The 26,345-nt window shown below is 39.5% G+C and overlaps 2 protein-coding genes and 1 long non-coding RNA gene across 3 annotated transcripts in view; 2 read left to right on the forward strand and 1 right to left on the reverse strand.

The window, feature by feature from the left end:
• The window catches only part of PDS5A (PDS5 cohesin associated factor A), a 174,483-nt gene extending 173,246 nt beyond the window's left edge, over positions 1–1,237 (forward strand). The window contains exon 33 of the mRNA XM_034771313.1: positions 49–1,237. Within this exon, the coding sequence (XP_034627204.1) occupies positions 49–52 (4 nt within the window). The 3' untranslated portion in view covers positions 53–1,237. The remainder of the gene's footprint in view (positions 1–48) is intronic.
• A 6,126-nt stretch (positions 1,238–7,363) lies between these two features.
• Positions 7,364–10,843, forward strand: LOC117878100. Its single transcript, XR_004645886.1, has 3 exons — positions 7,364–7,658; positions 8,045–8,109; positions 10,081–10,843. It is a non-coding gene; the product is annotated as an uncharacterized LOC117878100 (long non-coding RNA).
• Positions 10,844–18,883: 8,040 nt separating this feature from the next.
• UBE2K (ubiquitin conjugating enzyme E2 K) overlaps positions 18,884–26,345 on the reverse strand; it is a 58,479-nt gene continuing 51,017 nt past the window's right edge. Inside the window, exons 6-7 of the mRNA XM_034771609.1 lie at positions 20,689–20,817; positions 18,884–20,253 (exon numbers count right to left, since the gene is read on the reverse strand). Coding sequence (XP_034627500.1) covers positions 20,179–20,253; positions 20,689–20,817 — 204 coding nt within the window. The 3' untranslated portion in view covers positions 18,884–20,178. The remainder of the gene's footprint in view (positions 20,254–20,688; positions 20,818–26,345) is intronic.

Here is a 26,345-nt window from a genome sequence, read left to right on the forward strand (position 1 = left end):
TTTCTTTACCCAAATATTTAACTCTTCTTTTCTTTTCTCCTCTATAAGGTAAAAAGAAAGCTTACTCGAAAAGGGAGGAAATGAAAGCCAAATAAAGGCAAGCTCCAAGCTTCTGCAAAAACTAAGATTCTGAAATTTCCTGTACAGGAACTGAAATTACTTCAAAACACACAGCTTTCAGCTCTGAAAACAGAAGGAAAACTATGCTTCCCTTTTACATGAAATTTAATCCTTCTAATGGAAATGTAAAGCAGAAACTCTTGAGAAAGAGGCTAAAAGCATCTGTACTTATTTCCCCAGAGACTTTTTTTTATGAAAAGTCAATAATTAAGCAAATTGCTTAACACTTGGTTCCAGTTTCTGCATATCTGGAGTTTAAAAGTGTTTTACTCCATTAATTTTCATGCTGCATTTTTTTTTTTAAAGAAAGTCAAAGGAAGTCCTTTTACTGACATCAAAAATTTGTGATTTTAGAGCCAGTTTATTCCCATGTTTCACAAGAAAAAGTAGAAGTCTACTGAATGGAAACAAGAGTAGAGGAAAATCACAAGAAAAATTTCTTTGCTTTACTTTTGGAGACTGTTTTATGTATAATTCTTTCCGCCTGCCTACTTTTCTGCAAAAATAAGATGTACAGATTTCAGTTCCCTGCTATGAAAAGTCATGTGGTGGCAATTTTATAAATGTTGCTTTCTGATTTTTATCAGAGTGGGAAAATAATCACTTAAAATTATTATTGATTTGCAAGTAGACATTTCATTTTTTAATTTTTCCTCCATTTTAGTTTAATATAATTTGCAATAAATGTACATATTGATGTTTGTTTTATAAAAACATATATCACTTTTAAGTGTTTTTACTCCAGCAGTTCTGTTGGAATATTCGAAATTTTAAGGGAGTAAAGACAGTCCAGCATTTGATTTTATAATGTTTGTCACCAGATTTTTATTATTGATGTAAAAAAGTCAATTTTTAAAAATAGTTGGACTTTGGCAGCTTTGTAAGGAAAGTTGGAAATGTTTAGGATTGCTCTCAATTTTAAGCATTGTGCTGATTGGAAGTAAGTCTGTTTTGCATTTTGTCTTCCTGTCCAGGCTCATTTTTAATGTTTATTTTAGAAGACTGTTGCATCAATATTATGTTTCCTGGCATCGTTCAGCATAGATACAGTGTACACTTTTATGTACACGTGATCATATTTAAGTTTGTTGCATAAAATAAACGCTTCTAGGTGTCATATGGTGGTCCTTTTTTCATTCCCCCTAAATATAATTATTGTGTATCTGTACACAGTAACATTGCATTTGAGCAAATAGGCTGTGTGCTGGCAAGTAGGTAGTAAATTTGCATCTGAAAAGACTGTTTGATTTGTTTTTTGTAAATTCATTTTTCCTGCCTAGAGGATAAGCACTGGACTGCAACTCAGGAGAACTGGGCTCTATTCCTGGTTCTGCCATTGGCCTGCTGGGTGACCTTGAGGAAGTCGCAGCACACCTCTGTGCCTCAGTTTCCCCATTTGTAAAATGAGGGTAGTGTTACTTCTTTTGTAAGTGTTTTGAGATTTACTTATGAAAAAACACAGTATAAGAGCTAGATATACAATATATTCTTTGCTATTGATGCACTGGTTGAGGAATGCTTTCTGTCCTAAATTGGTGAAGTGTTGCTGTATGTTGTTAAACTATTATCTTTTTCTAGTCCCAGAGTGGCAGTGCTTCGTTGGTGGATAAAATTTTGTGTTTATCTTCACACAGAGCAATAGCTACATCTTAGGGCTTCTAGAGCAATATGAGAATCTCTGGCATTAAAAGTGTCTTATAAACATATTATATTAAAGGGACATTGTCAAGTTAAAAGTCATATAATAGTTAAACATTTATTTATCCTGTATCAAGAGATACTGAAAGAATTTTAGAAATCTGTTCTACTCTTCAGCATACATACTGTTTACTTTTGACACGTAAGTCAGTTTTACCCGGGTTCTTATTCTAAAGTTCAAATAAACTCTTTTGGATGACTTTTTGTTTACAATTTAAAACATTTCTATAACAAGTAGGTTTTGGACACTTTTTAAAAAAAAAATTACAAAACCTAGATTTTGGTTATAAACTACAGTCTCTTATAGTGTCCCTTTTACAGTTATTTGGAATCAGAACTTTCTGTACTTTTATAAATGTGTAAATCAAAATGATTAGTCTGAAAAGTTTAGAGATTTTAGAAAATGGATGATTAAAACTTCTCTGTTCTTTTTGCTCAGTGTAAATGTATACAGCCACTCGCAAACTCAGTGTGTTGGAATAATATGTCAAGGGAACATTTTTGTAAATTAACTTTGAATTTACAGTTGTACACAGTAAGCTAAGTTTTACTTGATTGTTGATCAAGCAATTGCCGTTTTGTTCCTGATTTTCTCTAATCTTGAACTTTTGTCAAGTATTTATTGAAGATCTCTTAACTGTTATAGCCTCGGATTTATTGAGGGTAGCCTCAGTGTTGTGTTTTTTTCCTTGAGATACATCAGCAATTTTTTTTTTTTCCTGAAGAGCCTTTAGAAATTTATTTTAAAACGTAAAAAATCCCATGTTATATTCTCTGGGACCAAATGTGACGGGACTTGGTTTTCCACTTCTTTGCTACAGCCAGGAATACTTTCATAGCAAAATCATTGAAGCTGCAACAGCTTCCTCTTTCAAACCTAGTATTGTCCCCCACGCTGGTGAAGGATGATTGTCTTCTACGCAAAGTGATCCACAAAAAGAATTAATTTTCTATTCCGGCTCCAACCACTGGCATTCACAGAGACACAGCTAGAAACAGACTGCAGCTCTTTACTTCAGAGTACAACGATGACATGTACCGGTAAGCATAATTGGGGGAGTTTTGACTTACTTACCCCCTTATCTCTAAAGAATAAAAAGCTTACTTTCTCTTGCTTCTGTGTTCAAATGGTTCATGACTGCCTTAGAGGAGAAAGCTAGAATCCTTTTCTTTCCAGTCTCCCTGGCCAACAGTAGGTTATACCTCAGCTCCACTTCAAGCGGTGCACTTGTCAGCCTCCCTCCCCATTCAGTATGGATGACACCAATTGGAGAATTGGGAGCAGATATCCAAGTCAAAAGTTTCAAAGATGGAGGACGAAGGGAAATTCAGATATCTTTGAAAAGCTTAAGTACAAAAGGAAAACTACTTCTCATTCCTTCTCACTCACCTTTTTTAGGGGAAGGGGTGGGTGGAGGGGTGTGGTAAGTGGCAGTTTACCAGTGTGTGTGTGTCACACATTTTCTAAGGGGACTGGAAAATTCCTGTGTCTGACTTCCCACCCAGAAGACTCAATGTTTTTTTCCCCGAACACATGTAGAATCATAGTTCTTTAGAAATTCCTATGGGAAGTGAAGAGGTCAAACTCTGTAAGTGGTACTTATTGACCACAACTTCCACTAAGGAATTGAATAGTACACCCTTTTGTGGCATTTGTCCTCTTCTTTCATATGGCAACTTGAATGGCAGTATTAAAGGTTGATGTCCACTCTGTGGCTTCCAGTGACATAGAATTAATCAAGGCTGTCTCTCTGGAGAATGATCTTAGAGGGCAGCAGTTCACTAGCTGTTCCATGGTTTGGATATCTTCTCCACATTCGCATATCTGGCTGTCCTTCATTTTCCTTTTATGTAGTAATTGCAAGACCTGTGTGAGGTCCTAATGCAGTTCGCTGTGATCCATATCTTACATGACATGGTAAATCCAGGTGGTTGGTCTGTAGCATCCGTAATCAGGTCTTGATTCTTGACCCTGTTATTTTCTTCTGCCATATCTCTTTGGGTGACAGTCTTGAGGTTTGAAGTGCTTTGTAAAGCAGTCACCTCAATAGGCAATATGTTAAGTTTGATACCTTTCAAAGGAACAAAGCTGTCTGTCTTGGTGTTGAAGGAGGATGCTACCACAGCAACCTGTATTAAAGACACTTTCATAGCTGAGGAGAGGAAATTTTCTCCCAAAGATATGACCAATAAAGGTCCAGAGCATTTTTATGGCAGAAGTGAGAGGTATTCCTCCTGGTCTCACCTGCTTCTCAAGTACAACCATCACAAGAATCCACCCAAGATACTGATGGCATTCCACAAGACAAGGGAGACTTGGCTGTTTCTAATACCTAATGACATCCTGAGAAGGCAAGTTCAATGAGGAACTAGTCTGTGCACTGTCAAATCACAGCTTCATAGTAAGTCACAAAATAAGCAGCTTCATACCTGTTTAGTCCCCATAACACATGGGAGCAGTAAAAATAATTTACAAAGGCAGGCTTCCTCTCCCGAGAGAGATCACCAGAGTCAGGACTTGATGGGTTATTCATTCATAATATGGGTACCCCACAGGATGTGATTGCTGTGCAAATACCCCCTGCAAGCCTATACAGAAATTCCCGATCTTTTAATAGGAACTGCCACAGAGAAATCTAGAGACATTACTGCTCTCTAACAAAAAAAAGTTGGAAAAAATCTGGCATGGTGGAGTCCTCCCTGATAAGCACCTTTTTGTAACATCATCAAGAGATTTTAGTACATCTTTACAGGGCTCATGGTCATCACAAAAATCCCCCTACAGCAGCAACAGATTGGAGCTCAGGGCAATTGTTCTAGCAACGCTACAGTTAATCCACTGTTCAGACATAAAATCTGTTAATGTTGAACTGTCACATCAGAATTATATGTGAACAAGCCAGGAGAATCTGGAGCAAATACCTCCTGAATGAGAGTGCAAGGTCCCAATGTAACATGTTCCCTATACCACATATCAGTTAAGACTGCCTTTGTAGTAACTGTTACATCAGCTCAAAGGGTAGGGGAGATTCAGTCCCTCATGGCAGGTTCCCCTTAAATAGTGTTTCAATAGGACACTTATGGACAAACCTTATCCCAGGTTACTTCCCAGAATTGTTTCAGAGTTCCATATGAACCAATTCATTCAACTACCATTTTTTTCTCCAGCCCCACTCACCCCCAGGGGGAAGCTAAATTTTAAACACACTCAATGCAGTCAGAGCATTATTAAATTACCTTAATGGTACAAAAATGGAGGAACGCACCTATACTGTTTGTGGCCTTTGCTGAAAGGGTTAAAGGTCAGGCAGTGTCCTCACAGAGATTGACAGCTGTGTATAGAGGAGTTTGCCAGGTTAGTTCCATGTAATCACATTAAAGTTCATTCCACTAGAGCTCAAGCTGCCTCTGCTGCCTGTGTGAAGAATGCCTATTCCTGAAATAAGGCTGTCCTGCAATCATTGTTTAAATAGGACTCCTAGTACCCACCTCCATGCAGGCAGACAACTGCTTGTTAGTCACGAAGAGCAGAATCCATGTGGACAATCACTCACAGAAGAAAGAATGGTTACCTTATAATAACTGGTTCTTCAAGATGTATTGTCCACATGGGTTCCACGACCCGACCTTCTTCCTGCTACAAGTCCTACTCCAATGGGATTCTGTATTGCGAAGGAACTGAGGGACAGTTGGGCCTGTTCCACCTTTAAGATCTCATATGGAGATTTGTGAAGACATCTGGGATGCAGGTATTGCCCCAGCAGACACTGCTGGCCATGCACACCTGGATTGGAATTCATGTAGACAACAAATATTTAAAAGAACCACAGTTACTCTTGGGTAAGTAATCATTCTTTACCCTGCTGCTGTCATGTGGATAAACAGAGGGCTTCATTCATTGCAGCTCTCAGGCCAACACCTTTTAACAGCATTAATCCACACAATTTTTAAAAAGATAGTTTATTGGTATATGGCAATATGGAAAATATGCAAACTAGCTCATTTAAATAAAGTGTCACATGGAGCTCCATGAAACTTGGTAGTTATGCAAAACCTTCACTCCTTTCCAAGTTGTACTCTTTCCTCTGCCAACTGTCCAGATAGAAGAACAAGTTCACTCACATTCTCTGTTGATATCACAAACCATTTTTTAAACTGCAGATGACAGACAAAATGGGACACAGCAAAAAATAATGCTGTTACCCAATCAGGAATCTAGACCTTACAGAATGCAGAAGAAAAAATGGCCAGTCACCTCCCTTCCAAAGAAGCAGAATTGCTCCCACTTTGACCTTTTTATTGGCTAAGTACTGACTGAAATTTCTGAAACCCAGACAGGGTCTTAAATCTCCTTTCTTTGGTGTCAGAAATACATGGAATAAAATCCGTTCCTACTCTTTCACTGGTGGAATGGACTCAGTGGTACTACTGAACAGGTCTATGCTTTAAAAGGGGCAATTTGATAGGCATACCGGATAATAGATTTTGTAACTTTTGTACAAAGCTATAGTTCTTTATATCTGAGGGGACGTTTGAGACCATGGGATACAGAAGCCTTTTTAATGTCATTCCACTGCTTCCCTCAAGATCTTCTGCAATGAAAACTGACCTTTCAAAAGCCTTGTGGGTGGGGGTGGGTGGGAATTTAGGGCTCTAATTCTGTGGGGATTCAGAGGCCTTAGTCTGTATATAGGTGTAGACTTGACTCTTGCCTATGGAAGATCTATTTGATTATCTTATTCTTAGTCAGTAAAAACTCTAATATTTGCCCGATTAGATTCCCAAATGTATGCTGCATCTTCTAAAGAAGTGATGCTCAGATTGAGGCTTGAAAGCCACAAGTTGATCTGTAATGTGTCTCCTCTCGCTCTTTGCAGCACATATTAAAACACTGTGATTTAAATAACTAGTCTAAATTATTAACCAATAAGTTGCTTTTACTATATTGTTAACCAACTGTAGTTGATAAAATAATATTTGGTCAATCATTTTGCTGTGAGAATGTGTGTGTGTGAATGAAACAATGAATTCACACTACCGTGGCTCTTTTGGGTAATGCTAATTTGGCTCCTGAACCCCTGAGGTCCGAGTATCACTGTCCCAAAGGAAACCATATCATGTATCTACAAATGCAGATGTGCACACACTTCCATCTCACACCTTTTGCCACAGGTATCTAAAACCACTTTCACTTTATGCCAGATTGTTGCTAATTCATCTCATTAGTAATGTTAATACTTCATTAGATGACTGATAGTGTTGGTGTGCACGAAGTAGCTGCCATATTTCACTCAGTGTGGTTGCAGTTCTTGCGATGTTTGAAATACTTTGTGTATCTTGAGTTGGATAAAAAACACCGTAGTGATTCTGAGTTAAAGTTGAAAGAAAAAGCCCATCGTAAACCCTATTTTATTTTACTCCCCCTCACAAAAAAATTCCTTCTTTTGCACACATGTAATCTTTTCGAAAGTAAATTTTTCTCTTTCTTGACCAAAGGCTAAAACAGATGTTATCATGCAAAGCTGATTTGGGGATTGGTTTTGTTTTTTGTTTTGTTTGTACATGTGCAGATTCCTGAACATTTGAAAGGTCTTATTTATTTTGGCAGAGTGAGTTTTTAGCCCTTTATAGATCAACTTTTAGAAAAACAAAATGTTAAATTTGTCATGTGCATGTTCCCCTCTATGTCCTCTACTGAATGTTGGAACAGACTAGTTTAAGAATGCAAAAATTGTTAAGTTGTTTTGAGCTAGCGTCTGTGGTTAAAGTCACAAGTAGTAATTTCCCTTTGTACCGTGGTGTTGCTTTAGATTTCAGTGGTGGTTTTCAGGAATCCTAAGGTAAGGCAGCTAAGTGTTTACATTTGACTAATGTATTGAATCTTAGAAAACTGGCTAAACCCCAAGTGGGTGATATCTGCTAATTGGCTGATTCTTTAGGTTTTGTGGGTGGCTAGGAAACATTCTCTCATTTGTTCCTTTCAATCATCTGGAGCCTTAAAAGTTATCCTCAGTCATGCAGTACAAACAGGTCAATTTAAATTTTCATCTGGCAACACCAACTCATTTGAAAATGTGGTGGTTTAGGAGCCTTTTTACCTAGTGGGAAGACTTTATAGTCAGCTACTGGGCTGATCAAGTTAGTCTAGTAATACAAGAGGTTGTTCCAAATTATCTTTTTTCTTTGAAGATCATGCCTCCATGTGTAATTTTTCTTTGGTTTCCAGTAGGTCAAGAGCATATTCAGTTCATAGCAACATCATGCAGCACCAGAAGAAGTGTGCTGAGAGAGGTAAGGCAGCAGCCTTCATGATGGTGAGAAATACACCCCCCCGCCCCCTTGCAGGGCAGGGACAGAGATTCTGCTCAGCATTCAGAAACCTAAGCTGGGGAAGCATGGTGCTTCCAAAAACAAAAGAGGGGAAGTACATAGAGCAGGGCTTGGTTTTCTTTTGTGGTTGTGTAGCCTGGTACTGTGTCACTCAAATCAGATTCCAGAAGGATCTATTGAGGTGAGGGGCTCTCAGGCAGGCTATGCAGGGAGATACACCATTGTCCCTCTGGTTCTAGAACAATTCCGCTGTCCACCCTCTCTTTCTCACTCTGTATGTGTATGACCTAATTCTGCAGGTGCACATTACCTCTGGTGCTACTGTGCCATCAGTCTAATTGCAAGGATTCTATCTGGGGAACGGAGTCCCTAGCCTCAAAACAATGAACAAGGAATTTGATTTGAATAAGGAAACCAGTATTATCCCTGAAGCTACTCCGTCTCTGCTTCACTGCACAGCTTCTGACTACTGTCTTCCCCAGCTCCTCCTGCCCAGTTTCCTGCTATACATTTAGAAGAACAGTGTGTGTGTGTGTGTCTTTCTGGCTCTTCTGCAAGTTTTAAACTATTCTAGCTTGCATTTTAGGACCTGGTGTCCCCCATTTTTCCTTTCCAGTAGGTCACGCTACAAATGTTAATAAAACAAAACACTTCACTCCCTGTCACAAGCAGTTACACATTGTCCGATGAGCAGTGCTCAGTCTCTTGGTCATAGGGAGTTAAGTTCCTGGGGATAGCTGCTTTCCCCTTTGTTTTTTTCGTCAGCTTTAGTTTATCTTCTTGAATAAGATGGAGGAAGGGGAGGATTCCAACTCTGAGCCTCATTTCAGCCCCTCTGCTTGAGGAGGGAGTCTGCCCTTCGCTGTAGCTGGACCCTGCATTTCAAACGGATTTCAATTTTGGACTTCTCACAAGGGCACTTCAGGCTGAGACGTCTTGTTCTCGTTCCTGTTTCTGCCTCCTCATTCAGGTCAGTCTGGACTTTGTAGCTTCTGGAACCTATTCCCTACTTCAAGTCTTCCTTGGAAAGGGAGTCCTCCATCCCATTCACAGAGCCCAACAGTGTAGATTTGGACTTTGCCCATCCATGCATTATGTCAAAGTTGTCTAGTCTGTCGGTTAGGATTACAGTCCTACAGCATATAGCCTGGTTGGCAACTGCCTAAGAACTTTATTCTATACAAGTATGAACAGCGGAGTTTCTAAGTACTTCAGGGAAACTGGTAATTTGTAAGATGACCCAATGGCAAGAAGGAACCAACCCATGCAACAAACCTCGATGCCAACTCTGCCCACATATCTACACCAGCAACACCATCACTGGACCTAACCAGATCAGCTACAACATCACCGGCTCATTCACCTGCACGTCCACTAATGTTATATATGCCATCATATGCCAGCAATGCCCCTCTGCTATGTACATTGGCCAAACTGGACAGTCACTACGCAAGAGGATAAATGGACACAAGTCAGATATCAGGAATGGCAATATACAAAAACCTGTAGGAGAACACTTCAACCTCCCTGGCCACACAATAGCAGATGTAAAGGTTGCCATCTTACAGCAAAAAAACTTCAGGACCAGACTCCAAAGAGAAACTGCTGAGCTCCAGTTCATTTGCAAATTTGACACCATCAGATCAGGATTAAACAAAGACTGTGAATGGCTATCCAACTACAGAAACAGTTTCTCCTCCCTTGGTGTTCACACCTCAACTGCTAGCAGAGCACCTCACCCTCCCTGATTGAACTAACCTCGTTATCTCCACACTGATATATACCTGCCTCTAGAGATTTCCATTACTTGCATCTGAAGAAGTGAGGTTCTTACCCACGAAAGCTTATGCTCCCAGTACTTCTGTTAGTCTCAAAGGTGCCACAGGACCCTCTGTTGCTTTTTAAGTAATTCTTTGTTCCCTTCTTTTGCAGAGACCTGAACACCAAGCAAAGATGCGTCAAGTTGGAGCTATCCTTTGTTTCCAAGGGCAAGTAGAACCTCCTTCTAGCTTCTGAAACTACAAACTACCTTAGATAGGATCTGTGAAGCGCCTTCCTGAAAAGCTCTGATTGTCTAGAGGTGGGGAGGGCATGTTCCCCCTAAGGTCCTAGCACCAGCCCACCTCCCACTGTTATTGGGTCCAGTATTGACTGCATGTTCTGCAGTGGACAGAAGGACTCTCTCTCCAGAACAAAGACAAGCAACTCATGGTAGGCTGACTCCCACCGGAGGGGAGGGATGTCACTCCAAAAGAAAGACTTGGACCGTGACCACTTGCTTGGCTTTTGGCCAGTCAGCTGGCAGAGGGATGATGGCTGGAAAAAGCTATTGGGGCTGTGTGGAGTTTCACTTTGTGCTACAAGAGAAAAAGCAATGGGCAGAGAACAGTATGGACGGGAGCCACAGCACACAACTGGGAAGCTGAGACGAACCCAGCAACAAGGACTCGTCACTCTGAGCTCACAGCAGAGACTATGGCAAAGGAGCTGGAAAGTACCTTTGTCCAGGACTGAGACACTGGAGGTTGGATTCCCAGGTCATGGAGCATTCAGCTGTATATTTAGACAGTAGGTACGGTGTACTATGGTATGTATAACTGCCATTAGGGCTCTCCTCCTGGAATCAGCCCTCATACTGACTGAGGTCTTGCCCTTGCTTTGTTGTTGATGGCAGTATCCATTCGAGGGGTTAACTCCTGCCTCTCCACCGGGCGGGGGGGGGGGGAGTTGGGTTTAGTCAGGGGCAAAGGCATTATCCCAGGGATGTAGTCTAGAATTTGGGACCCACCCTACCCACCTCTAGGTACCCTCACTTGTCAAGAGACAGTAAGTTATCTTAAAATAGACTTTTTCCAAGAGCAGGTACAATAGCTTGGAGAGTGCAGGAACTGCTAATGCCCCTTACCTCTGGGAGTGTTTTTTTTTTTCCCCCAAGACAAAGTTGGTTAGTTGATGCCTCCTTGAGTTTTATTCCAGCGATGCAATTAGAGTTTCATATTATTTAACCTGTTGTTTCTTTCACTCTGTGTTCCAGTCTCTATTACAGCACAGGAACTGTCTCTGCCTGGATTCAGTTGAGTTATGAAATTTTCTCTCACATTTGGAGTTTTCAAAAAGTTACGTTTGTTTGCTTCAAAGTGTGTAACAAAGACCATCCTGACCACAGAAGTTTAGATTAATGCCCCATTGGTCTACGACCTGGCAAAACCGCTACCTCCATTTTCTGTGAGGCAGGCCAACTTCAGGGCACAGAACACAAACTTAATTTGATAGCCCCCAGTTATCTTTTCATACTTTCAATATGGCATTACTAGTTGGATCCATCCTGATCTGTTGACATTGTTTGATTGAGAAGTGATCCCAGTGCAAAGGGTAAAGTAAGCCCATCTTGTTTGGCTCATGCCCCATTCACTACCTGTAATTACAGGGGATGGATGGATCACACTAGAAGATTAGTCACTGGTAATGATTCTCTCATAGTCCTCATCCATCCTCCACTTCAGGCTTTTGGCTTGACATTTGTTCTCTTATCTATTATTCTGTATTAGAGTGGGAGGATCAGTATTTATAAATTAGGCTTGGTAAATGTTTTTTTGCCTCTTTGCTTCTGGTCAGTGAAGCCAGACTGCTGGGAGAAGAGAGGACTCTGGCAAACAAAATTACTTGTGAGTAACTTTCCCTTAGTAATCTTTGGGTATATTTTGAAGTGCTTTGATAGAGTAGACGCATTGATTTTTATAATAGAATGTGATCCTTTTCAAAATTTGACATTTGTTTCCATATGATAGTTGGTGTTATCCTTTCTATTGTTTGCTATATTCTGTAGTTCATCAACAGCTTAACCTCCAGTAGGTATTTTTTACATTTCTACTTTATAACGAGCCATCATTTTGCCATGACTGTTGTATAGGTACAAAGTTCAACATTTCTACATTTTCCAGTTTACATTCAAAAGCAGTAAGTATAACTTATGGGGATAATATTTGTGTATGATCTTATATATAAACCTCAATACCCACTTTATTTGAACAGACTGATGATTACCAGCAGCAGTGTATTGAGAGACTTTCTAGCTAGGACAATGAGCATGTAGCTGTGGCCTACTTCAGTAAATTAAATACAGCTTTGTTCTTGTAATTCTCATTGAGGATGGGCATAACCTTCTGAGGACCAAAGAGCAGCCAATGTGGAGCAGCCCAGCAGCAGAGGCAAACGACAATAGCAGGTTGTTGACCATGTTTGCTGTGGATGTGTGAGGAACTACCAGAATATGTATGTGGACAGGGATGGTGGCCCAAGCCTCTGTTGCCAGAAGCTGGGAATGAGGGATAGGGGATGGATCACTTGATGATTACATGTTCTGTTCATTCCCTCCAGGACATCTGGCACTGGCCACTGTCAGAAGACAGGATACTGGGCTAGATGGACCTTTGGTCTGACTCAGTATGGCTGTTCTTTTGTTCTATAGCATCCGTGTGCTCTGTCAGAGCCAATTTCCACTATGCTGCACAATAAAAAGGATAGGCACAAAGAATATCCTTCTCCTGTCTCCAACAAACTTTGGGTCTAATCACTTACTTTAACAGGCTTCCTTACATAATGCCTGGACCAGTACTTGGATTGGAAATGGTGTCCTAAATGGAAATTATTGGTCTAGCTCAGATGTGGGCAAACTACAGCCTGTGGGCCACATCTGGCCCTTGAGCGCCCGGCTGGGGAGGCTAGCCCCTGCTGTCTCCACTCTCCGTCAGCTCACTGTGCTCTAGAGTGCACCGTTGCTAGTCCTGGTGCTCTGAGCAGCTTGGGAAGAGGGGTTGGATGGGTCAGGGGAGGCACAGCCTTCCCTATCTGGCCCTCTATACAGTTTTGGAACCCTGATGTGGCCCTCAAGCCAATAAGTTTGCTCAGCCCTGGTCTAGCTCGAAGTGATGGGGGAGAGAGGTCACTGTATGAGAATGGCTTAGGATAAGTTTTTCAAAAGTTCAAGTCCCCTTGCCTTTCAGACTTTTAAGTGCCTCTCTTGTTTTTGAAAATATACTTTAGATCCTGTATTTCTGAGGTGATTTTCAAAATGTTACCCTTGTTCTTCCTCCAACATGACTGGGATGGGTTCTGTTTGCTCCTTCAAGGGGGAAGGTGTCCGTGTCCCCTTATCCTTATGCCTCTCTGCATAACAATGCCGCCATTCTCTACAGGCACAGCCAGTGGATGAAAGATGACTTAATTCAGATCCAGCTCCAAGAGTGAGAAGATGCATCTTGCATGAGAGTGACCCTGGAAGTGTGCTTTACAGCACATTTGGCAAGAGCTATGGCTAAATACCAGCAACTGGTACATTTACCTCTGTGATTGGATTGTAACATATGAACATTAGACACTTCACTCAACAAGGACCAAAACTCTTCCCTTCCATGCCAGCTTTACTACCCTGTTCAGTTACGCAAATATGACAGTATAGCCAACCTTCTTTGCACTACATAGCTGAATTAGACTCCTGGAATATTACTTTACTAATCTGGCACTACAGTAACTCAAGCCCTTGGTGCAGAATCTTGAAATAATTTACAAGACCCAACCCATTCCATCTTCACCTTTGGGGCTATAACAAAAACAAAGGAACAGCCAGCTGACCAACAGAGGAACCTCTGTGAACAATCAAGATACATGAGTTCATTAGTACGAGGTTAGCCTTTGTATACCAGTGCTGCAGAACGGACTTAGTGGGAAGGGAAGAGCTCTATTTTATGTTTGTGAGTGGCTGGCTGTTTTACTCCTTGGTAGCATTGTGAATTAACTCTTATGTAACTGGTAATAGTTTTATTATACTTTAATGGAAAAGTAAAAGATTGATCAGATCTTTCATACAGCTGAAAGATGAAGCAGCCAGCCCTTCATCTATTTAACATCCATAGGTAGAGGATGGTTTTAGCTAGTGGAGGTCCTGTCACATTTTTCCATGTACAGAACTGAATACAGCTTACCCAAACTGAACCACCCACCTATAAGATGATTACTACTAATCCATGGTTTAGTTGTACGTCTGTTGGAAAAAGCCCAGAAAAGTGTTTTTTGAGAAGTTAGCTATATCGTTCCTCCAGAACAATGTGCCATCACTGTTTTTAATGGAATGGTTGCAGGAAAGTCAAAAACGTAGTTACCACAGCTATATTATTCTAGGCTTCATCAGGTCCTAGCTGGAGTGTACATGCATTTTTCCTGATCTTGTTTTCACCACCTTACACAGACTTATCTTTCTTAAAGGCTTACACATTTCTTGTTCAACATCAAAGTTACCTTGAACTTCATTCTCCCTCTTTACGTGGTGCACTGCCTCCCAGTCCATCTCAGATTGAGGAAGAAGTGTTACCAGAAAATCAGATGAAAACTGTTTTCAGGGAAACATGCATTTATTGTTAAGCATTCCCAGTGAAAATCAACATCTTTTAAAATGTGTATTTATTTAAAAAATCATTTGTGTACAAAAGTGTTGTGTAGTTTTTATTCTCAAGACAAAAAACACTGATGCTTCATTCCAGCCCATTCCCACTCAGCCTTTACAGGAAGTTAAATGCTCAGTAACAAACCTCCTCCAGTATTCTTTATTGTTAACTTTAAAAAAAAAAAAAAATCAAAATTTGAGATGGAAAAGGTATCTGACAAGTGGGATTCTTCAACAGTTGAAATCAGATTCCTAGGATAACAGCCTCCTTCAGCATGAGCAGCTGTTGCAAATTGTAAGAGGGATAATATAGCACTTTCATAGTACATTTCCTCATCTGAGAGTTAGGTATTTCAACTTACAGTTTCAGTGAATGGTTCAGCCTCATAAGCAATTGGCTAGCTATTTTTTATACTGCCCCCCAGCACGTGAAGAGGGAACATCACAGTACAGTGCAAATGATTTGCAACAATTGGCCCATTGGTAACAAATCTGAAAAGTAAAGTTGCTGAGGTTGCCTACAGACCATTATAGTTGAAATAACCAAATGAGAAGCAACATATACCTTGCACATCTAATGATGAATCAGCTGATGAAGCTGTAAAAGTGGGAAGATCATCATATATGTTTTTACTGAAATATGTTTAATATGGATCAGCAATCTAATTGGTGACAAAAGGGTTTATCATTTGTCTGTCTTCAAAGCAACAGTTGGAAAATTAGGCTATTAACAGTGAAAACATCTACATGCTCTTCCCAGAAAAGCTTTAGGTCATGCTGCAGTAAAAAGCAAGGAAAAAATGAAAATTCTTAACTATCCTCTGCTTAGCCAATTGCTCTCACATGTTCTACAAAACCATCCATGAGCACATCCATTAAGAGTCTTCAGCTTTCTCTCCACAAACATTTAGTTCTCAGCAAGCTGGAATATAAAGTATATCCTGTACTAACAGTTCCTTACAGTACTTGGAGCTATGCTGCTTTGAAACTGAAGTAACTCAAAGCACAGTAAGGAACTGTTAGTATGGGATATCTTTGTACCCCAGCTTGCTGAGAACTAAATGTCTGTGTAGAGAAGCCCTTCCACTCTAACATCACAACCATCTAGCTATTCAAAATATAGCAAGCGTAGTCCTGGTCCCATTTGTCCCCTTTGAACAGGTGTTAATACTTACTTTCACTGCTAAAATATTTTATTTAACATTAGCCCCTCCTGGGCCTGTCTCCAACAATAAGCCAGGCTCTGTTTGTTGCTTCCACAGGAAGCAAGCAGTGGGCATGCACACAGTGAAGCCTCCCCTTGCTCTGAAAGCTGACCTCTTCACATTAATGGTACACAGCCACCACAGTAAACAAGAGCTCTTACTTGAAATCACATTTGTTTTCAGTTAAATAAATGATCTGTACTCTCTCACGTGGCAGGCCTGACTTCCAGCTGTTTTATGAAGGTTAATTTTGCATAGTTTAAGTGTTTCCATTATCCACATCACATAATGTAGATCTGCTGTTTCAAGATAAGTCTCTTTTTGGCTAATTAATTTCTCTTTCAGACCCAAAATGCATACATCAGTGTTCCCAATCCTAATTTATTTGAAAGAAAAGTTAAATACAATGGAAATCAGGGGAAAAAACTTATGTCCAACAAAATTTGTAGTACCTAATTCCATAAATAAATACTGCCTGACTGATTATAGTCAAGGCCCCATGTACTGTGTGACAAGCTGGACCTAAATTCTGCTATAAGGCCCCTAATTTGGGCAGTACTCTGGGACTGGAAATTTGTGGCAAATTCAGGTAAATCAGAAAATGGAGCCTTTTACTTAAATGTGGTGTAACAGCAGTAGTGTCCCTTTTATATTAAATCAATTTTATATTGTACATAAGTTTTAATTTCCCAATATATATATCAGTTTGTCATATTGAGAACTTAGAAGTTGTCGAGTTTTTGGCAACTAGATAGGATATAAATGGAACTTTTGGCACCCATGAGGGAATTAAAGCTATTGGCAAGAGGAAAGGCAACTTTTCTTTGCCTCCAAATAAGGTCAGAGGCTATTTTAAAATTTGTGGGGGGCAAGAAGAGACTGGAATTTCTTGTTCACCACCAACAACAATATCCAAGAACAATTGATAAACCACATTAACTAGATATTGCTGCTAAAATGTTCATCAGTGAAATTTAGCTGACATTTAGATAGTCACTAAGTTACAGCATTAATACCTATTGAGATAAATGGGACTGTTCAGACATCACAGTTATTGTTTTAAGCTGTCTGCTTGCAGACTAAGGAAGACAACAAAGCATCAATTTACATTTGGAAACTATTAGTAGCCATAATGCCTAGATGTTTTTAAACTAAGTGTAAATGTGCTGCACAAATCTGCAGCAGGAGTAGATTGTATAGCAATGCCACAGTCATGAATGCACAGGGCCCTGAATATAGAGATGTTCAGTCATAAAAAACTGAACTACAATTTAGTCTTTACAAAGTCACTATGTTAAACACCCAAACAGTAAGAGATTCCTAGGGTTCAGCCCTGGCTGCAGTTACACTAATCTGGTACAACATAACCTTATATTCAACTCTGATAGTTACCTAAGAATAGAAAAATGTTCCTTACAAAGGATTCAAATTCATAGGGACCTGAAGTTATGAATGTTTGCTTAATATTGGGTCACTTCTCCTTCCCCATCCAGCTCAAGACACTGCCTTGCTACTAGCATCTGAGCTGGCACTGAGTCAAGTACCTTAGGCTTGGTCCACACTGGCGTGGGGGATCGTTCTAGGAAACGCCACTTCAGCTACAAGAATAGCGTAGCTGAAGTCGACATTTCCTAGATCAAACTAAGTTTACTTACTGCGGGTGCAGGCAAGCTCCCCCGTCGACAGCGCTTCCTCCTCTCAGCGAGCAGGAGTTCTGCAGTCGACAGGGGAGCACTTCTGGGATCGATTTATCACGTCCAGATGAGACGCAATAAATCGATCCCAGAAGATCGATCTCTACCCGCCGAATCAGGCGGGTAGTGTGGACCTAGCCTTAGTTACTAATTCCATGGGAGGGGAGAGTGGAAAGAAAGGACACACTGGCATCTGAACAGAACTGTATTAGGAGGACAGTTTTGCAATACCACAAAGAAAATGAGGTACTGGGTGAAGGAAATAGCAGGAGAAAATGCAGGATGGGGAATTGTTTCAGTGATGAAGTACAGCAATCCCCCCTTTTTTCTTCTCTCACCACCCACCCCCTCCCCTCCCTTATATGTTTGGAAAACTTTGCTCTGGTTATCATTTGAAATGTGCTCACAGTTGTCTCTAAGAGACTAATCCTATAATCAAAATGACAGGTCCAGAACCTATCATTATTAAGTTTTATGTCCCCTAATGATTTCCAAGTTCCTCCCTTTGATAAATAAATAGCAGCAAAGAACAAGGGAAAGAAGTAGTCAGCCATTTACAATTACCACCAGGGTAAAAACATGTAAATGATATGATCAAAATGTTCTTATCAAGCTACATAACAGAAAAAGACAGTAACTTGAGATTTTAACACAAATGGCAAAATTGCCATAATTTTCTACTGTTTCTAGCTATAACCTAACAAACCAGTTGAGCAGTAGCAGCTTTTTAATTGTTAACAAAAATAAATAAATATCAAGGAAAGACAAAAAAATCTTGCTTCCTTTGGCATCTCTGAAAATGACTTACACTACTGCAAGAAAATTCAAGAAATATGATCAATGAATAAAACCTTAGAAAGCAGTACAGAAAGACTATAGCAACTGGGTTTAGTATTGCACGGATATGAGTTAAAAATTTACTGTCTGTGTCCTGCAAGTGTTTTTAAAGTATGAACACAGATAGAATACTGCAGGGAGTAACCCTGCATTAGTTAGGTCTTTTCCATCTCTATTTTCTAGTTCTGTTCCCCCGTCTACTTTGCTCCAGATATTTAACAAACAGTTTAATAATATTCCCCGTTGCTGCCAGTATCATTTACAAACCTGATCTTCTATGAAGTATGACACTTACAGCTCATTTTATAGTTCAAGCAAAATGAATATACGCTGGTTAGACTATTGCTTAAGAGAAGATAGTCACGGAAAAGCCGCCTTTTATGGTACACTATCATCCACAATCCCCAGTCTCTACTCAGTTTCTTTTCTCTCTATTTTAGCTGAAAGTTTCATGTCTGATGCATTTTCAGAAGTATCCAACCGTATCCATACAACTTTCTTTAGATGGATGTACTAGTGTTTGAAGTTGCAAACTAATAATTTTCAAGCTTTTAAACTCAGGATGAAATGTAATTTTAATACGAATAGAAAGACTGAGTATGTACAAGCGAAGGTAATTTCAGTTTTCGTTTATCAGAAACATCAATCCAAAAGAAAGTTAAACTGAGAACACACTTCTACTTCTATGTGCATTTGAAGTATGTACAGTAAAAATACCAACACAGCCTCCATGTATCAACTAGGGAAAAATGCAAACGAGTGAATTTTTAAAGTACCTGGTAAGCAATCCTTATACTGAAGCTCAAAATAAAGCTAGAAAGCTGTTGCAAAAAACAGCTGATTGCATCATAGCAAGTACTCGAAGAAAAAAATTTCAATATATTTTTTTTTTTAATTCTCAGTATACTAGAGAATCTGTTGTTCTTCCCCCAAATCCAGTGAGTTCATATTATCCAAATTTATTGAAGGAGTTCTGACTTCTATATTACACACACACACACACACACACACACACACACACAAAAAGCAGCGCCACTTTTTTGTGCTATGTCCAAACATACCAAACCTTTATATGATTGTGTAGCAAGTATGATGGTTAAACACATTTACTGGTTATTGAAAATATACTATTTAAAGTGGCAACTAAGCTACTGTTAATGGCAGACCCACCGATTATGGAAAGGAATCCAGAATGATATTTTAGGTTTGTGTTGTTGGGGAGGGCAGATAAGCAGATTTCCCAGTCACCTGACTAAGAAAGAGGTTCTGAACAGGTCACCATTTTGAACTTTGGGTAAATCTTGAAACGGCTTTCAGGAAAAAAGTTAACAAGAACATTCAAGTACTTAAATGGTGCTCTCTTCAGCTACCCTATCTAAAATGTCTAGTAAAGTACAAGCATGCAAATATAGGTCAATCCACAGGCACATAGGATCCATGTTAAAAACAGTAAGATAGCTGTGATGAGTGACACCAACAATTTTGATGACTTTGACACTCAAAAATGTTATCCGAATAATTAAATCAAAATCCTGAAGCAAATTCCTGCTAGGCTTGGTCACACTGCTAAACACTAAAGTAGGCATGTTTTCCCCCCTGCTGTTTTAGCTGAGCTCAAAGAATTTTTACAATATTTAGTAAGAAAAAATTAAAGTATTTCCCCTTTTAAATTTACACAGACGTTTAATTAGCTTTATTTACAGAGCGGTTTTTCAGTCTCCAATAGTGCTTAGATAGCATCGTCAGGCAAGAGTGCCAGTTTTAAAAGAGAATCTATATAGAATCCTAAAAATAACAGATGGTGATGCTCCTCAGAAAGGGAAAGCTGGACTACAGAAGCAGCTCTTTACATGGCTCAGTTACTCAGAAGTAATTCTGTTGCAGTCTCTACATCCCATGATTTTGAAGACAAGGCCACTATTACTGCATTCTGTGAAGACAAAATAAAGGAAGTGAAATTTTTCAGGGTGTAAAGCTGCTCTTCACATAAACCCAGCTGTAGCACTGAAGGTCAGACTGAAGACTTTACACATTTATCAAGGTCTATAATTGCTAAATTACCAGTCGATACAGTCTCAACTGAAAATTTTTACCATTAAAAGCTTAGAAAAATCTATTCATTTAATTATAAAATGAAAATTACTAAATTACAATGTCTTATGTACTAATAAAGTATGTTAAACATCCAATCACCACCAAGAAGAACAACAGTCAGCAAAATAAAGTGATCAGATTTACTGATGCTATGAAAGTAACAAACCTTTTATAATAATTTGAACTATATCTCATATTACATATATGGCTGCCCTGCTCCTAACTTGTAAAGAAAAGAAAAAAGTACACATATATACACACACATACTTACCCTATCAAAGCCCATAGCACAAAGGTTTTCTATTTTTTTGGTGTATTCTGGACTAGAAACTGGTGCTCCAGCATACACATGTGCCCAAAGTCGAGCTGTCTGTTTGAACATTTCTGGGTTTTGTTTGTACTATACAAAAAGAGAAAAAAGTGAATCCATATAACTATTCATCAAAGTCCAATTAAAAGGCTAGTTGACTTTGGCAAATTCCATTCTATAATTCCTTCTATATATAGTATCTTCAAATCTTGTAATAAGTAGTAGTTCCAAAATGAAATTTGGAGTTTTTGGTTAGTTGTTGAGGATTCAAACCGACACAAACATTACTCACAAGTATCAGGTAACAATGAGTTTGCATTTATATTTTGATATATTTTACGTCAATCCAATTCTGCTCAGTTACTGACAAAGCCAGAGTAACTACACTGATGTTTGTCCAGATACGCAATATGCATAACCAGTGTAGCTGAGAGCAGAAACTAACTCATTGTGTTGTAATGTTCACTGAATTGCACACTCACTATATTTCTGACAGTGTTCCCCCCAATTATTTGGGGGGGAGGGCTATCTTTTTTTTAGAACCTTCATTACTGAGAAAGGGTCTGCAATGAGGGTTGCCATTTTACTACTGGACTTCCTCTTGGGAAGTAGGTATATTGATATCATTTGTGACAAAAAAAAAAAAGAGCTGAGAAACAGATGGTCACATGGAAATGGCTGAAGACCTGCCATGGTTTTAAAGGAAGATTTACTTACTAGAAAAATTGTGTGGAAGATGTCAGTAGTATTTTACACTAATACTGCCAAAAAACAAATTTTCTAATAAGTAATAGAACTTTACCCTAAAACAACAGTGAAAGTTTCCAGCCTGTGTCAGGCATTCAAAAACTGAGGTATGCTTCATTTGTCACAAATTACATTTTCAAATCAGCAAGATAGGAGCTTCCTGTTTTAGTAATCCTTATATTTAATAACAGTTTTTTAAAATTGGAGATTTACATACTTTTACAGCAAGTTTAAATCGCATTGTTTTGAAATAAAAATCTCCCTTCAATTCCACCTTCTTAAAGGTGTACATTTTTTAGGGTCCTGAATTATGTGATCATTGCGACAGTGTTTGGAAAACGTTGTCCACATATGGTTTAAAGATAGAGAGGTACAGACCTGGGGCATATCCTGAAGGACACTGAAATGTATGGTTATTGTTTTGAACGTCTTTTTTTATACAAGGAAACATCAGACATTTTAAATCTGTAACATTGTCATGAAATTAGTACTACACTTTTTTGGGGGGTATTTATATTACAATAAGTTATATGTACCGTGGTATCACCTAGGATAGTGGCTCTCAATCTTTCCAGATTACTGTACCCCCTGCAGGAATCTGATTTGTCTTGCATACCCCCAAGTTTAATTTCACTTACAAACTACTTGCTTACAAAATCAGACATAAAAATACAAACGTGTCACAGCACATTATTACTGAAAAATTGCTTACTTTCTCATTTTTACCATATAATTATAAAAAATCAATTGGAATATAAATATTGTATTTACATTTCAGTGTACAGTATATAAAGCAGTATAAACAAGCCATTTATGAAATTTTAGTGTGTACTGATTCGCTAGTGCTTTTTACGTAGCCTGTTGTAAAACAAGGCAAGTATCTAGAGGAGTTGATGTACCTTCTTGAAGACCTCTGCGTACCCCCAAGAGTGTGTACACCACTGGCCTAGGAGACCAGTCATGGACCAGAACCCCATTGTGCTAGGCACTGTACACCACCTCCCCCAAAAAAGTGTGTCCCTGCCCCAAATAGGTTACAATCTGTGTCATTCGTATAATCTCAAAATGAATTATACATTACAATAATTTACAAAGCAATGCTCCTTAAAAAATGCAATGGTAACAGATGAAGATGACTACATTAAGGTTGGGGGAAGTCCCCTAAAATGGAAGCAATCCATTTCATGGAGTGGCCAATAAATAGCACTGTTTTGTCATTACAACTGAAGGAAAGTTTAAACAAACCAAATGTTCACAAAAAAAGTTTATTCTTTTAAAAAATAAATACTTAACTATTAATAGCATCCTAAAGTTTTTGCCTGTTCCTTCCCTGAGATCCAAAAATAAATCCATGAAGGTTTCTTTTCAGCTATATTTTAAAATACACCTCTACCCTGATTTAACGCTGTCCTCAGGAGCCAAAAAAATCTTACCGCGTTATAGGTGAAACCAGGTTATATCGAACTTGCTTTGATCCGCCAGAGTGCGCAGCCCCGCCCCCCTGGAGCACTGCCTTACCGCGTTATATCCGAATTCATGTTATATCGGGCTGCGTTCTATCAGGGTAGAGGTGTAATATTTCAGAACACTATTAGTTCATTTGTTTGCTTTCTAGGCTTCATTTTGAGAAGAGGAAAAGTTTAAAATTGTTTAATGGAGAATTTTTGCATAACAACCTTATTCAAGTCTAGGGCCTTGGCTACACTGGCGCTGTACAGCGCTGCACCTTGCTGCGCTCAGGAGTGTGGAAACCCCCCCCCCCCCGAGTACAGCGCTGTAAAGCGCCAGTGTAATCAGCGCCTGCAGCGCTGCACGCTCGCTCGCAGCGCTGCAAGCTATTCCCCTCGGAGAGGTGGAGTACATACAGCGCTGCGAGAGAGCTCTCGCAGCACTAGCGGTGCGACTACACTTGCGCTTCGCAGCGCTGAGAAAGTCCCGAGTGTAGCCAAGGCCTATGTTTTAGTGCTTCAGGAACATGCACAAGTGTCTGTAGTTACTGGTAAATATCTGGTAACTGATTGAATGACTGAGAAATTTAGCAGGGAAAATTTGCATACACCTCTGCATCTAGATCCTTAGATTGCTGTACTACCACTTAAATGAGCTGCAAAGTTCTAAAACTAGACTTGGTTGTGGACATTTCTTGGCTTTAAATCCCATCATCTGCAGGAGGTGTAGCTGGAACCCTATATCTATTACATGGAAACATGGTACTTCAACACGTGCAAATAAATTCATGAATTTAAAATGTTTATGAGAATACATGCAGTGTAGTTGTAGCCATGTCAGTCCCAGGATATTAGAGAGTCAAGATGAATATCTTTTATTGGATTAAATTCTGTTGGTGAGAGAGACAAACTTTCAAGTCACACAGAGCTCTCCTTCAGGTACTCCCAATGTACAGCTAACTGCAAGATGGAACAGCTTAGTTAAACACATTCTCAGGGACCATTCAAGATAGAGTGACCCATTAACACCTGATACAGTCCTCCTCCTCAAAGAAACCTGCACAACACTTTCAAAAGACAAGCCTGGGAGCTTAAATTCATAACTCTACTAGAGACTAGAAATCATGGACTGAACAGAGACACTAGATTTATGGCTTATTACAACAAGCTGCAACTCATTAACTCCCTCTTTGTCCTAAGACAGCAGAGATGTTAACATGCTACTTCACCTTGAATGGTCCCTTAGAATGTGTGCTAATTACTTATGCTAAATGATCTGTTCCCCCTTGTATTTAGCTGTGACACTGGAAGTACTTTTCCCAGACCAGAAGAAGAGCTCTGTGTGGCTCGAAAGCTTGAATCTTTTACAAACAGAAGTTGGTCCCATAAAAGATATTACCTCACCAATCTTGTCTCTGTGAAAATGACATTCCAACAAGTGTGTGCAGAATTATCCTTGTGAATGTTTAATCTGAAAATATATAAAATATATTGCATATATGTATTAAATATAATTTGTTATACAATATAAAATTAGTTTCTTTGCTAACTTTTATTCTTTGGCAACCTTTCAGAAGTGCTGTGCCAAGTCTTCATTTATTCACTCTAATTTAAGGTTTCACGTGCCAGTAATACATTTTAACGTTTTTAGAAAGTCTCTTTCTATAAGTCTATAATATATAACTAAACTATTGTTGTATGTAAAGTAAATAAGGTTTTTAAAATGTTTAAGAAGCTTCATTTAAAATTAAATTAAAATGCAGAGACCCCCGGACCTGTGGCCAGGACCCAGGCAGTGTGAGTGCCACTGAAAATCAGCTCGCGTGCCGCCTTTGGCACACATGCCATAGTGTAAAGCAGGGGTAGGAAACCTAACACATTAGTGACAGCTGCATGTAAAAACACCAACTGTTGTAATTAAGAGCTAAATCTGTATACCTTTGCAAAACCCAGTAAAATTACCTGACGATCTTTGCAGGGAGTGGAGGCATCGAAATCCTCCCTACGACAGCAGAGCCACAGAATCACTGGGCGCCCCTACCATAAAACCCTGGTGTGAAGTGGCACAGAGCATTGCTCCTCAGCACTCAGTGGTTTAGCCCAAAAGGAGAACTTTTGGCAAAAGGTACAAAGGTTTTTCATTTCTGAAGAGAAATACCTCTTCACCATCAATATTGCTAGCAGGTTTTTAGACTGCCCTTATAAATCCCACTGTCAGTATGTAGGGAGGGAAATAATATTTCAGTTGTCATTGCTGTAGCAATACAGTTTTTATTTTAAACGGGAAAAAAAACACCAATGTGAGAACAAGGATGAATGTACACTTAGCAAGAAAACTACTAGTGCAGCCATGCTTTATACAAAATATCTGGTAGCTTTGTTTGTCTTTGCAACAATTCAGGCATGCACACAGCAACTCGGGCTCTGAGAGAACTGCTTGGGTGCATTCATTCACACAGCAAGCATTACAACATGGTTATATCAGTGCTATCTAAGACGTCTGCACCTGCTACTGAGAGCAGGAACTTTGGCGTAGTTTCTGAAACAGCTTCTCCCAGTTAGTGAAGCACTGATCTCAGTTTGGTCTGTCTGCTTTTCTCTGAAAGTCAGTTTGGCATAGTAGGGAACTACTGTAAATCTTTCAAAAACCTGCTAGCTTAGAGAGACAAGTCAGATAAGGCAGGGGTTCTCAAACTGGGGGTCAGGGGATCACCAGGTTTTTACATGGGGGAATCGCGAGCTGTCAGCCTCCACCCCAAACTCCACTTTGCCTCCAGCATTTATAACGGTGGTAAATATATTAAAATGTGTTTTTAATTTATAAGGGGGGAGGGTCATACTCAGAGGCTTGCTATGTGAAAGGGATTGCCAGTACAAAAGTTTCAGAACCACTGAGATAGGGGGACCTAACTAGAGCTGGGCAAAATTTAGTGGCATCACAATGTTTTGCCAAAACTGTCTTGGTAAAAAAAGTTATCTGAAAATGTTCAGTTTTGATATTTTCAATTGTTTGCTTCACATTTTGTAAATTGTATTTTAAAAGTAAAAGAAATGCTCAAACTAAATAAAATCTTTTGTTCAATCCGCAACAATTTCTTTGATTTTTTGGAATTGCCAATGAACCAAAAAGACCATTATTTACTCAGCTGTCGTCCTGACACCCTTATACTTCCTGTCCAGAATTTCAACAGTATGACTTCACACCTTTAAACATATTCTACAGCAGGGGGTCTCAAACTTCATTGCCCTGAAACCGCCTTCTGACAACAAAAATTACTACACAACTTCGGGGGGGGGGGGGGGGGGCGCCAAAGCCTGAGCCCCACCGCCCCTGGCAAGGGGCCAAAGCTGAAGCTCAAGGGCTTCAGCCTCAGGCAGAGGACCTGTAACCTGAGCCCTGCAGCCCTCAGGCTTTGGCCCCGG

This window comes from Trachemys scripta, chromosome 5 (assembly GCF_013100865.1).
Source record: "Trachemys scripta elegans isolate TJP31775 chromosome 5, CAS_Tse_1.0, whole genome shotgun sequence".
NCBI lineage: Eukaryota > Metazoa > Chordata > Testudines > Emydidae > Trachemys > Trachemys scripta.